Genomic DNA, 13,812 nt, shown 5'->3' with positions numbered 1-13,812 from the left:
CTTTATGGTCTGGTAATTGGGAGATTGGAAAAGGGGACCGGAAAGCACTTGTCCAGCATGCGGGATTCTTGGGAGGCCCCGGTCATTACAAGCGGGCTATGGGTGGGATTACAGAGCAGCGCCTGACAGAGTCTGAGTTTCTGGCGTTCAGCTGTGTAACGCCTCGGGGATCGGACCTGTTCCAAACGGTCTGAGACAGCGTCGTCACGCTATCTGGAAGCCTTCTGTCACGTTGTGCCAACGGGTCGATCCCGGCGCGCAGCAGCAGCCACCTGGTTGCGTGCATGGCATACGCGAGACTTGGAGACGGACTGTGGTGAAGCGGACAGAAACGCAGCCACTGTCACACACGTGGAAACAGAGTGATGTTGGTGTAACGAGGAACAGTAAATTATGTATATAAACAATAGTGCTTAATACTTACTGCGAGGCCACCAAAAAATGAAAGATACTCTCCACCATGATACGCATGACCAGCGTTGGTTGATTTGACAACGCTAGTGTGAACTGAAAAACAATTACCGCAAACATTCAGGTCGGTGTGGCCAGCTTGTGACGAGACAGTCTCAGCCTCGAGCACGAGACATCTTTTGTTTCGTTCCACCTTGGAACATCGAGGCTCTGCTGCGTACTTCGTACAAACTGATGCATCGGTGTTTTCATATATAAAAACGGGCTCGGACCTCGACTTGTCGAAAATCCCCCGAACGTTTTAATCTATGTATCATCGGCAAGAAGCAGGATGCGAATGGTTACACATGCGCCGCTGATGGTTCAGTCTGGAGTTACCCAGTTCTAGAATCCCGGCAGATCTCACTTCCTCCCGCAGAAACGCTTATTTCGACCCATGTTTCTTCGGGTCAGCTTGCCTTTTTTTTTTTCCAAGTCCGCTCATTCATCTTCTCCGTCTTTCTTGTTTCGGCGGCGCAACACCCCCGCTACCTGTGCATCGGCTCTCTGATTGCAGGGCTCGAAAATAAGCTCGGGATTGGTGTGCGAAATCCGAACCTCCTCCAACAAGCCGGCTTGAGAACGCTGCTGGCTGAATGGAAAGGGCGCTTACACCGATGGAGAAAGAGGAGGGCGGTTAAGGCCAGTCGGTGAGCTCCCTGGACATGGCGCCCTCCCCTGGCCTTGGCCAGGTTAACCATGGCGGCGCGTTGGACAAGGTTCGGAGCGGTCAGCGGTGAAATTCGACTGCACGATCAGTTCCCTCTTCCGCAACCCCTTCATTAAATTCGCTCATCCCGAAAACACTGAGCCTTGATAACACATGCGCGCTCCTTCGGAGAATGTTCTGACATCAAGGGTCTCATTAATTATACATATATGTACGTACTCTGTAACACAGGAAGGAATTCCGATTCTTTGAAACACGTGTTGCCCTGGCCGAAATGGAAACTTCACCAGTGGACCGGCCGAACAATCGAGAAGTGAATTTCCACTGCCGGTTCGGTACTCCCTCCGAGCTTTTCGATCCTCCCACGCTTGGCGCAGACTGGGGCCAAGATTCTAGGCCTGCCCCCTTCTCTAGCTTGTCAGGGGGAGACGTCCCTTCGAGGGTGGTGGCGTCAACCCGCTTTAGGAAAGAACCGGTTCTGGGCCCACTATTCTTCATAAGTGAAGTGTTGGTGTTTTCAATGCCAGTGGGGGATGGGAAGATGGCTCGGAATAGCTGCAACCATGAGGCCGTTTGTTATCACCACTGTCGGAAAACCCGCGACGGGGGTCGGAAGCACGTCTCGACTTGAAAATTCTTGAAGAAGTAGGTTGCCGTCGATCGCTGATGGTGCGACATGCAAATGACGTTATAGCGGGAGTTGAATGGCGATCGCCCAACACAGCCCGGTACGCAAAGATCTGTACTCGACTAAGATCTTCAGCCGCCCCTTCCCTGCAACAAGGGGTTTTGCAGCGACGGGCCCACCCGAAATCCTCTTTCTGCAGCTGGCGTTTGGCTCCCTGAGGCTCCATCCCAATCATGGGTCGAGAAATCTCAGGGACTCGCTATGATCAACAAGGGTGCTTACGTGGAGAGGCCGTCTTTCGCTTGTTGTTGGAGGTGCTGGGAAGAAAGTGTGTGACCCTTGTAACGAGCAGACGAGGTCGTTGCCAGTGCTGCCACTCCTTGGTCGGCCGCTTGTTGACAAGCTCTGCAAATGGGAAATGCCGTTGGTTGTTCTGTTTTGTTCCCCTTGTCTCATCTCGCTCCCCTCCATCCCCGACCTTGAACCTTGTCACCGGCACCGTTTGAAGCAACATTTTCGGGCTTCCACCCCACTGCGGGAGACCGACCCCCCCTGCCCGCCCCTGATGCCCGCCACCCACGCCTGGCCCTGGTTTATCAAGAATTTGCCTACCGAGCCTATCTAATTAACACTGGACTTCCAAGCCCAAAACCGTTTCAACTCTTTTTCCCACTCTTCACACCCACCGACAGTCGCTATCGTTCGTTTGACACGGAAACCTGGTCGACCGTTATCACCAGCCTCTCGTTCCTCCATTCTGGACGCCCCCCGTCTTCGATCAGGTCACCGACTTTTCCCTTCTCTGGTGCAATCATTCGTTTCAGCACCATTCGGCAGGCCCTGCAGTTTACTGTCCCCTCGCTCTCATCTTACTCCCAAGTTTCAACAGCAAGCCGTCTGGCATTAGTTATTGTGTAACAAACTTTGGGTCATGCCTGTTTAAGAGCGACCTTCACTTCGGATTTCACTTCGGACTTTTGTGACTACCGGTTGTATTCCCTTCCGGTCGCCTTCTGTTCCTCTTATTAGACCTCTTATCTTGACGATGCTTGTGAAAGCGGCGGCGGTGAAGACACAGGCCCGTCGGGTCTTGTCCCGGCCAAAAACCGTGCTGCCGGCGGTCCTTGTTCTTTTCGTGCTGTGCCTATTGGGGTTGTTGCGTCACAATGGCCAGTTGAATCAGAGTCCAGCGTTCCTGGAGAGCAACCACTTCCTCGAGCGGGTTCCCGGTAGGTAACCATGGGTTTCCCTGAACCAGCTTTCGAATGACAGCTAACAAATCTCAAGGCGAACGCCGTCTTAAGGAACTGCAAGCACAAAGGGCAACGTTTGAAAAGGAGTACCATCAGCTCAAGAAGTACGAGTCACGTATGCCGCGCGAATGGTGATAGTACTAACATGACGGTTTAGTCGACCCGGCTACAAGGCCATCTACGGGAATACCCTCGAGTCTCTTGTCGATCAAGAAACGAGAAAGCCCTCGCAAGAGGAGCAACTCAACCCAGACTCTAACACGACGGTCACCTTCAGCAAGGCTCAGCCTGTCACATTTAACCCATATCCGAACTACAACAGCCCCGAGTGGAAAGCGCACCACGCGACCTATGTGCCGTGCATCGGTGCGACGGGGAGGGAGGTTGAAGATATCCGCGTGTTCAAGGGCCGCCCGCAGAACTTCCCCAACCCCGGCTTTGGAAGCTACAACGTCCTAGGGCTCGACCGGAATTTGTGCTTCGAGCGGGAGACCCGGATGGGGCAGTATGGGATGTCACCGGTGGTGACGGCTGACGGCGCAGAGATAAATTGGGAGAATGTCAACTGGGGCGACCTCCAGGATCGCTGCCTCGAGAGGAATCGCGCTCGCTTTGCCCCGGATGGCCCGGAAAACGAATACGTCGCCACGGATGGGAGCGGCTCCACCGATTCGAAGCGAGACGCCGGCAGCAATGAGGATACCGAAAACGAGCACATCATGCACACTGTTAGGCGGTTCTGGCGCAAGCGGGGTTCTCAGCGGAGGTCGGACAAGCCGGTCGTCAATTCCAAGCGGCCGTCTAACGCGACGCACAAGTTGGAGCCGAGGACTGCGCTGCTCCTCCGCAGCTTCTCTGGGAAGGAATACACCGACAACGACAAGGAGGTCATTCGGTCGCTCGTCACCGAATTGAACCTCCGGACCGGCGGCGAATTCGAGGTTTTCTTGTTTGTGCACATCAAGGACGAACACCGCCAGATCTGGACCGACGATGCGTACAACAAGGCACTCGAGGAGCACGTCCCTGCCGAGTTCAGGAGCATGTCGGTCCTCTGGAACGAACCCGCTGTCAACAGCATGTACACCAACCTGACCACCAAGGCCCGCAAGGTGCACCACGGGCAGTTCCTGCCGGTCCAGATGTTCATGCAAGAATTCCGAGAATTCGAGTTCGTCTGGAACTGGGAAATGGACTCCCGCATCATTGGGCACAACTACGATGTCCTCTCCAAACTGGCCGACTTTGGTCGGAAGCAACCACGGAAGGGGCTCTGGGAGCGCAACGAGCGGTTTTACATTCCCTCCTTCCACGGCAACTTTGACACACAGTTCCGCGCCTCGGTGGAGCGGACTGTCGGCACCGAGACGGTTTGGGGCGCGCCCAAGGTTCCAGTCGTCAGCCCCCTCGGCCCCGCACCCCCCGTCGCCAACCCCCAGGACGATGATTACACGTGGGGCGTGGGTGAGGAGGCAGATTTGATCGAGCTTTCTCCCATGTTCAACCCAGTCAACAGCGGTTGGGTCATGCGTAACTCGGTCTGGGGCTATCGCTCGGATTCATTCCCCTGGGGGAGGCTTCCTCGCCGCGCCACCATCATCACACAGTCCAGGCTCTCGAGACGGCTCATCGATGCCATGCACTACGAGGACCTACGAGGCAACCACGTCACTTCCGAGATGGTGGCCCCGACGGCAGCGCTTCTCCACGGCTTCAAGGGGGTGTACGCCCCAATGCCTGTCTTTTTCGACCGTGCGTGGAAGGGTTCTCAGCTTGCCAAGTGGTTCAACGGTGGGCCCAAGGGACAGAGCGGCAGCTTCGGCAGCTCCATGGCGTGGGGACAAGAGGGGCGGTACATGGGCGCCACCTGGTACTTCCGCGCCTATCCCCCGCAGCGGCTGTACAACAACTGGGTCGGCTACGAGGATACCGGAATCGGCGGCAGCGAGTGGGAAGCCGAGCACGGCCGCCCGTGTCTCCCGTCCATGATCCTGCATCCCATCAAGGAGATCAGGCCGACTGAGAAGGGCTACGAGACCGATTCCAGATTGACGTACGACTGAAGAGGCAGACCGGCTGGATGGTTGATTGAGCTGCTTCATATCACTACACCGCCTTTGGGGCGTCGGGTCCTACACCAGAGGCCTCGCCGCGCGGTGATGTCTGGCTTTCTGTCTCGCTTACAGGCATTGCGTCTGAGTGGAAGAACAACATTTTGTCAGACTACGACCACGGACGAGCTGCACAGAAGCTTCGGAGCCAATGCTCCAGGCCTCGCGCCGTGCGCCGCCAAGAGCGGAGAGGGGGTGAAAGGATGGGGGGGAGAAACAGAGCCAAGGTTTTCTCTGGGACGAGTTCGCTGCCGGCCTCGGGAATATCGGGTCGCGATGAGAGATTGATAGCATAGCGTGGTGGTGTATAAAGAAGATTGAACATATCAACGGGGAGGGTATGTCTAGAAGTTATAAATAACTGACATGGACGAAGTATTCGTAATGATTAATATATAGAGATGTATCTGACAATCAGCTCCGGCTTCATGCATTTGATTGTCAAGTACCTGCTATTGCCCCATCGTAACTTGGTTAATATGCTTCCATCAGGTCTCGGAGGAGGGAAATAAGGTCCACCCTAACCACCGCTACCCGACAGGAAGAGCTGAGACGTCGCTGGCCCTATCCTTCAGTCGATAACAGGGGGGAGTAAATATGCCCGTACCGCCGTGTTTGTGAGGTGAGGTTCAGGTTTCGGCCCCCAAGCGATTTGCGGGGAGATATACAGAAGAGCCGCACTCGGCACGCAACCAAGCGAGGTACCGAGCTGTTTGAGCCAGATTAGGTAATAATGCCACAGTTCCCGTGTTCGAACCTAACTGGGCCAAAAACACCAATCCAAACAATGGAAGTGTTGAGTCGATGCATATGGTACTTGGGTACCTACCTGGGTACCTTGGGTAAGGTGAGATGAGGCGGTCAGTGCTGTGTTTGTGATTCCAGCCCTACCCTCATTTACCTGGATATTTCCATGAGGTAAACATGGCAATCTCAGAATAGGCAACTATACGAATAGGAAGTAGTGTTCCTGAATGACTGCCTCGCAAGCACGCGACCCGGGACAAGAAATCGTGATTTACCCGCTGTTGTCACTGCAGGAAGGAGGGTGGTTTCGGGGCACCACATGGGTCGATTTTTGGCGTCAAACGCACGAGCCTTGCTGCTGGGTCCCTGGAAATCGGCCCAGAACAACAAGCCACACTAAATTGCAAAGCCACATTGTTGGTAATACATTGTTTCTGATTGGTTGGTATATTCAGGTTCCAGGCGGGATGTTCTGTTGTAAGGCGGACGGCAGCCAGGATTGCTCATTGCTCGGTCAGTCGTGTCAGTGCAGATGGTCACAGGGTGGTGTGGAACAGCGCCTGTTGGTGGGAAGGTGACCTAAGAGGTGTGTTTTGTTAGGTTGTTAATGAACAAGTCATGATTTAAAATCTGCTTCTTCCCACTTCTGTGACACCCGAACTCTTTTGTGCCCTGGTTAACCAGTTATTGGTTTTCTTCCTCGCGCACTCCTTTTCTACGCAATCTCCCAACAGCAATCAGACCGAGACAGTCAGCTCACAGCTGTTGATTCATTCACTAACAAACTGTGTCGTGCAATCAATAATTTACGCCGCCAAGGAAGCTCAGTCAAGCTTCTTTCCCAGTCCATTCTTCGCCATTTTCCAAATTACCTTTGTTTATTCCTCCAAGGATAAACCTCAAACAAACCGCCATCATGTCGCCGACATACACCATGTCTGCCCACCTGTGCAAGCAGATCTATTCTTCTTGGCGCCAGGCCCGCCAGACCTCGCCAGACCTGAGCCCCCCGACAACTTCCACCGCCTTCACCAACAATACCAGTGCCAATTCCGCTTCGGCATACCCTCACCGCCCGTCATCGCCTGCCGAGAAGCGCTCCATGGACAGCGATCGCAGCGAGTCCTTCCCACCGCCGTTGACACGGAAGCCGTCCGGGTCCAATTGGCAGTGGGGGTCCCGCTAGGCTCCTCGACTGTTTCACGACCTGCCATGATCTGAGACGGAAACCTTTTGCCGGTGGATGGATGGATGGGATTGATATGGATGGGTGTTTGCAAGCCACTCACCCACACAATTGCGGGAGCCTCAGAATGCAAAGTGGATGAAGGTCGATTACATGACGCCCGACAAACAACACACAACACTCACCGCCATCAAAACAAGGCGCGAGGCTCGGTCGGGCGTTTCACGCCAACACCACACCCTCACCCTCACCAACCCTACCAACATTTTATCTCTCTTTTTTTTTTGAAGGCATCTGGCAACGGCCAGTCCCGGAGTTAAGCGGCTTGGAGTTTCGGGAGTCCACTGGGCTTTGTCATCACCACCATCTCCTAAAAAACACCATCCGCACCCACAATTCCATCATCTGTCGTCATTGCAACCCCCAACATAGCTCTCCAGCGACGCACAACATAGGCACACGCGACATTGATCTCGCTTTCGCGTTCGATGCCATCGGCCAATCGGTGTATTTACAATGGCCAACGTGGTGGTTGCATCCGCCCGAACATGGGGGCGGGGCTGTGGCTTAGGAAACTTTTGGGATGGCATGTGGGATGGGGCTCTTCTTTTGACTTTGGGGTCTTCTTTCTGGGCTCTCTTTTCTTTTTTTGTTCCCTTGCCGCACCCACTTGCCGATGCCTACATACATGCAAAGCAAGTGAGTGGGTTAGCCGGCGGCGGACACAATTGGGATAGCATCACGGCGGCGCTTGGTAGTGAATTGATACCCTTTTGTCCTTCATGTTTACTTCGCCCCTTTCCGAATGACGGATATTTTTCCAATTTTTCTTTCCCTCGCCATTCTCGGCCATCCCTTGAGATTCTTGGAGGTTGCTTGGACAGTTGGTCCTCGTCTTGAGTCTCAGCAGCTCGGCAGTCAAGAGAAACTACATTTTCCAGCTAACAAAACGAATCGTCTCAAGGACCGGACCACCCACCACAAACCTATATTACGCCTAAAAACAAATTACCTGCAGCTGGATCCATCATATCTTGCGCTTCCGTCTCCATGGCGCCGAAGTCGCCTCTGGCGACAAGATGGGAGTGATCGCGGTGAGAGTACTCCCGCTCCGGCTCCCAGCTATACCGGTCCGGAACGTCCCGACCGCTGAGAACATCGACGACGGTGCTGCCAATGGTCGGGAGGTCTTTGGCGCGGTTATAGGATCCCCCAGCAACACAGATGAGATTGGGGAACTGGGGGTGTTTGGCAATGAGAGGGTCCTGCGTTGCCGTGACGCCGTCCCTGTTCGTACAGTGACGGGGCTTCAGTTCGCGATGCGTAACCCCGTCAACTAGGGTCTGGGTACTAACCAATATGATGTGATAGAGCTGATGTGTGCTCCCTTAAGGGCCGGTAGAAACTCCCTGGCCCATTCGATCGTCTTCTGCATGTGGTGCTTCGCAAGAGCACTTTTGGAAAGATCCTCGACACGTGAGAGAGGAGAGCCACGCAAGTTGGTGAAAGGCTCTACCCACGTGAGCTTACCGACGCAACCTCGAGATGGAGGGAGAAAGTCAACTAAAGTTGTTGAAAGTACCTAATCAGCAAGCGGAAAGAATGGACGAGCGGAGAAACACCGACCTTTCCCCCTATGAGATACCATCGGCTTGCCCCTGAAAAACTTGGTCTGCTCCTCATTCAGCTGGACGTTGTAAGAGAACAAGCCGGTAGCCATGGGGATCCTCCCTGCCGGGGGGAGGGGGATGTCAGATGCGTCAAGGACCTGAGCAAACCATGGGCCGACAGCCAGGACAATCTGCGCGTCCCCGGCCTCGACCGCCTCCCCGTTTTCAAGCATAAGTGAAGTAATTCGATTTCCGTCTTGGACGAGCCTAGTAACACCACTTTCGTAGAAGGTTCCACCGCTGTTTACACAAGCGTCCTTGGCTCGCGCCCTCGCGACAGATATGCACGGTTCCCAGTCGACGATGCTGTCGTCCGGAGCTGAGATGTACGTCAAGGATTCCGGAGCCGCCGCCGTCCCGAATGTGTCCTTCATCAGCGTCCTGTCGCCGGGTTCTCGGCGCGACAACCCAAGCTCCTCACGAACCTCGTTGATCTTCTGGACTGTAGCTGCGTCATCTTGTTCGTAAATCACTACGCGGCCGATGCTGCGTTGGTACTTGGAAAACTTGGTGTCACTGTTCCACTGCTTCTGAGCCGCGACTGCTTCTGTCATTCGCTCTGCGTTGCTGTAATCAACACGGACTATCTTTGAGATGTCGTCGCTCGGGGCGAGGGTAGAAGGCCGGGAAACGATGGAGAGTTGTGCAGAGGGCCATTTCTGATGGATGTGGTCGGCCGTTGATAGGCCGAACACACCGGTGCCGATGATGATGACTCTGTCCATGCTGTGATAGGGAGGGGAGGTTGCCGAACTAAGGGCTAGGTTTAAGCTGTTCACTGCGCGGGGTTTCATGCGCATAATACATGCAATAAATATATTCTGGCCTCGCCTCCAGTCTTTGATGACGTTGATTCGCAGCCTACCCGAGGACATGCCCTATTTTCGGCCACACCCAACTTCAATGTCACATATAACCGATGCATAACACATGGTGGTTGATCTGGAAGGCTAACATTGAACGAGATTTGCCCCCGCTATTTCGAGCCAAGCAATATCCGCCGTGTCGCAGCCAAGGGACATTGGGAAAAGAGACTCTCGACGAGACTGTCTCTTCGGGCACTTTCAAAGACATCCCTGTCTCAGAGACCAATTACAATATAATTGACCAAAGGCCTTGTTAATAGTAAGTGTCCTACAATGGGACGGACCGTAACTGAGTCGAAGGAAGTTGGTATACACAAATAGACTTAGTCCCTGTTAAATTCTACCCGCTCACACTCCAGGTGATAGTCTATACCTAACATGAAATAACATGAATGGAAAAGGCATACACACAGACAAAACAGCCCAGTCCAGCCGCCACAGCAAAACCTGTATCCTCTGTGTATATTCCCCCCCGAGTAAACTTCTTTTTGTTCAATGCCCAACAAATATATATGCACTGCTAATAAACCCAATTCATCAGGGGAGAAAAAGCCACGCCCAGCCAGTTCGCCCGCCCGCCAGCCAGCCAGTCTATCAGCCAACAGCAACGACGGCCGGCAGTCTCGCATCAAGCCAACGCTACGATAACAGCAGGGGACAACACCACCGCCACCACTTATATACCCCTCCGCCGTCCAGACCGATAACCACGAATACCACCACCACCACCGCTCACCCAGCAAGCGACGCCACGGGCGGCACCCTTACCGAGACCCCTCCATCCCCGTCGGCGCCGCCCTCTGCAGCCTCCGCCTCCACCCCACTAGCGCTGGCGCTGTCGTCGGGCGACTCCTCGGCGACCTGGCCCTGGATGCGGCGCTTAGCCTCGGCCTTGTCGGCGGCCGTGATCTGGTTCTCGTCCTTGCGCATGTCGGGCGTCCACATGGGCTCGTCGGGGGCGTGGCCGACGGACATGCCGACGCGGATCTGTGAAAAGGGGGTGTGGTTAGTGGGTTTGTTATGTTTTTTTTTTTTTTTTTTTTTTCGTTTTCTTTTTAGGTGGGCGGCGGGATAGGGGTAGTGATTTGGTGGGGGGGATGGCTTACCAATGTCTCCAGCGCCGTGTTCGAGTTGTCCACCAAGTCGTCGTCAAAGACCATCTTGCCGCTTTCAAACAGCAGCACGAGCGTGCTCCCGCCAAATTTGAAGTAGCCCAGCTCCTCGCCGCGGCGGACCTCCTCGCCCTCGCTACGCGTGATGACGGTGCTGCCGACCATCATGGCGCCGACGCAGATGACCATGACGCGGCCAAACTCGGCCGTGTCGATGGGCACGATGATGCGCACGTTCTCGCCGTACACGTCCAGCGCGGAGCGGATGGCCATGGGGTTGACCGTGTAGTACTCGCCGGCGATCGTCTTGGGTTCGCGCATGATGCCGTCGACGGGGATGTGGAAGCGGTGGTAGTCCTGCGGCGCGAGGCGGAACACGCCCAGGGCGCCGCCGGTCTCGTAGCGGCCTACGTCTTCGGGGTATGCGTCGCCGAGGAGCCGCTTGATGCTGAACTCGCGGCCCTTGACCCAAACCTTGGTGGCCGTCTCGATGCGGTTAAACACGACGGAGCGGCAGTCGGCGGGCGACACGATGATGCGCGGGTTGTTGGGCGCCGAGCAGGGGCGCGCGGTGGGCTTGAGCGCCCTGTAGAAAAACTCGTTGAAGCTCTTGAACTCGTTGAGCGGGAGCAGTACCTCGGAGAGATCGAGGCCGTGGAAGGCGATGAACTTGGGGATCTCGGCCTTGGACGCTGGGTCGTCGTACTTTTTGCCCTGCTTGATGCTGAGGCTCTTGAGGAGTTTGCGGACTATCCGTGTTAGTTCAGTTGGCTCGGCCCTTGTTCAACAATGCGGTGTACTTACTCCTCTTCTTCTCCATGCTGTTCGATTTCAGGCCCTTGTACAGGAGTCGGATGCCAAGGCGCACGTATACGCTCATCTTCTCCTCGTTGATCTGGCCCGTTATACGGTCCTGGACCAGGATATTGGCCGAGTTGGCCCCCAACTTATAGCCTCCATACGAGATCTTGGTGATGACCTTGGAGTACCATTTGCGCTGCGCCTGGCTGGAAGTGACGAACCCGCCCATCATCAGGTTGTTGACCTGGCGCCAGTCCTGGCTCGCGCAAGTTGCAATATGCGTGATGATGTCGGCGTCTTTGCGCTTGTTTAGGCGCGGCTGGTGGCAGATGGGACACTCCCGAATCTCAACAACGTGTTCCTCACTCGTGTTGATATTTAAGTCGTCCCGATCAAGCGCATCACCCTCCTCGCCAGGCGTGCTCAGTTCTGGGACAGAGATCGTCGACGTGTCGGTAGTTTGCGACTCGGATGGCGTCTCGAGACCCTCAGCCGGCGTGTCAGTTCCCGAATGCGTGGGAACAAGCAGATTCTTGACCTTGTCGGCATCCGGAAGCATGTTCTTCACCCGCTCCGCCACACCCTGTGGTCGCGACTTGGCTTGCAATTGGTCCTCGAGGCAGATGACTGCCTCGTCCATGGTCAAGTCCTCCGCATCATCGTTACCGCCCGCCTTATGAGGGAAACGTTGGAAAAAGCTATCGATGGTGGACTCACGCAATGTCGAGCCCAGGGTGTCGAGCATGGTCGACAGCTCAACCTTGCTGATGAGGCCGCTCTCGTCGGTGTCGTACTGCTTCAGCATTGCCCTCCAGAACTGTTGACGAAGCGCTGGATAAGGCATATACTTGGCACGGATGAACATTTGTGGGTTGTGCTTGTCTTCCCACTTTTCTTGGTTCTTCATCTTGAGCGGAAGTGTGTATGGGATGAACTCCGGATCCTCACCGTCGGGCGGCGTCGTTTCTCCAAGGGTAGAGGCAGCAGCGGCAACGGCATTATCTCCTGGGTGAAGGAGCCCGGTGTTGGCAACCGCAGGCTGGGGAGATTCTGGAAAGCCGTCACCAAGGACCTGGGAAGCACCAGGGCTTGGGGCAGGGGTAGGCACAGGCGACCCGACACTCGCGGCCGTCGCGGTGGACGGGTTCTTGGACAGACCGGGCCTGGTGAGCTTGCTCAGGCTCTGAGTCGAAGGGGTGCGCGATAACCCCAGTCTCATGAAACGAGGACGCTGCGCCGGAGCTGAGAAGTCAGGCACATCCTTCAAGTTGTACAGCCCGGTCTCCGAATCCGCTTTTGGGGCCTTGTCGATGAGGTCCTTCACCGGGAAGTTCACCGACGCAATGAAGTCGTTGCCCGAGTACTTGTCGCGGTCAATGACGGTGAACGAGAAGCTGTAGAGTTGCTCGTGGCCAAGAACTTGGAAAATCATCTTCTCGTTGAAAACGGGGTTCAAGTTGTGTCGGATTGTCTTCGTTCTGTAAGTCTTCTTGCCCAGCGAGGCAACAACGAACGGGTCCATGTCGAAGCTGGTCTTGGTCAGGTTGGACTCGGGCGGCAGGTCGGTAATCTTGCCGATCTCGAGGAAGATGATGCCAACCACATCACTGCCGCCGTTGATGAACTCGTAGGGGTTGTCCCTCTTCTTGCGCTTCAGGCCCCGAATCCGCAGTTTTCTCCGCCTCTTCTCCGCCGCCTCCGGCTTGGTTGGGTCTTCATCTTCTGGCGTCTCGTCCTCGTAAACATCGTACTCGTCCTCCTCCTCGTGTTCCTCCGCCCGCCTTTCACCGAGGGGCGGGGAGGGTGAGGGGGCCTTGCCCTGTTTGGTTGGGGCAAGAACCGGGGTTCGCGATGGTGTAGGGTTTCGTGACGTGTCGGCGCCCGGGGCTGATTTGACCAGCGCGGTAAACTTCTCGAAGGTTTGTTCGTCGGTGGCCTGTGGATTGGTGCTGTCAAAGAGGGTAAATTGTAGCAAGACCTCCCCTGAAACAATGCTGGTCTTCTTTCCGGGCCGCTTGCTCTTCAGGGGGTACCACTTGGGCATCTGCTCTGTCTTCTCGTCGGCGAAGATCTCTTCCAGTGCAAGGTCGAACTCGCCGAGATAGTCCTTCCCGAAGCGATCCTTATCCCAGGCACACACGTCCAACAAGAGGCTCTGGACGCCGGCGACGGGTAGCTCGCATTGTTCGTTCCACTCCGGGTTGAGGGTTTTGGACTCGGTGTGGGTGATGTGCTTCGCTTCGCCAAGAGTCAAGACGAGGTACTAATAATGGCGGAACAGCAGTTAGCCGCGAGCTTGTTTCGGAGCTGCAGATGGC

General features: G+C 55.3%; 4 protein-coding genes across 4 annotated transcripts in view; 2 read left to right on the top strand and 2 right to left on the bottom strand.

Moving 5' to 3' along the window:
- Window positions 1–460: 460 nt before the first annotated feature.
- On the top strand, window positions 461–1,751 carry CHGG_00706 (uncharacterized protein; the record flags this gene model as incomplete). The annotated part of the gene is made up of 3 exons (XM_001219926.1): window positions 461–478; window positions 739–1,100; window positions 1,352–1,751. The coding sequence occupies 3 exons, from the start codon at window positions 461–463 to the stop codon at window positions 1,749–1,751; spliced, it is 780 nt and encodes a 259-aa protein (XP_001219927.1).
- Window positions 1,752–2,793: 1,042 nt separating this feature from the next.
- Window positions 2,794–5,064, top strand: CHGG_00705 (uncharacterized protein; the record flags this gene model as incomplete). The annotated part of the gene is made up of 3 exons (XM_001219925.1): window positions 2,794–2,977; window positions 3,036–3,105; window positions 3,159–5,064. 3 exons carry the CDS (start codon window positions 2,794–2,796, stop codon window positions 5,062–5,064), a joined length of 2,160 nt encoding a protein of 719 aa, XP_001219926.1.
- Window positions 5,065–8,031: 2,967 nt separating this feature from the next.
- Window positions 8,032–9,440, bottom strand: CHGG_00704 (uncharacterized protein; the record flags this gene model as incomplete). Its single annotated transcript, XM_001219924.1, has 3 exons — window positions 8,032–8,395; window positions 8,566–8,584; window positions 8,672–9,440. The coding sequence occupies 3 exons, from the start codon at window positions 9,438–9,440 to the stop codon at window positions 8,032–8,034; spliced, it is 1,152 nt and encodes a 383-aa protein (XP_001219925.1).
- Window positions 9,441–10,313: 873 nt separating this feature from the next.
- CHGG_00703 (uncharacterized protein) overlaps window positions 10,314–13,812 on the bottom strand; it is a gene marked incomplete at both ends in the record, with an annotated part of 3,831 nt that continues 332 nt past the window's right edge. Inside the window, 3 exons of the mRNA XM_001219923.1 lie at window positions 10,314–10,568; window positions 10,688–11,442; window positions 11,498–13,757. Of these exons, the coding sequence (XP_001219924.1) occupies window positions 10,314–10,568; window positions 10,688–11,442; window positions 11,498–13,757 (3,270 nt within the window). The remainder of the gene's footprint in view (window positions 10,569–10,687; window positions 11,443–11,497; window positions 13,758–13,812) is intronic.

The sequence above is a fragment of the Chaetomium globosum genome, genomic scaffold, assembly GCF_000143365.1.
Source record: "Chaetomium globosum CBS 148.51 scaffold_1 genomic scaffold, whole genome shotgun sequence".
In the NCBI taxonomy this organism is placed as follows: Eukaryota; Fungi; Ascomycota; class Sordariomycetes; order Sordariales; family Chaetomiaceae; genus Chaetomium; species Chaetomium globosum.
Note: the sequence above shows the minus strand (reverse complement) of the source record. Positions and strands in the feature narration are given on the sequence as shown.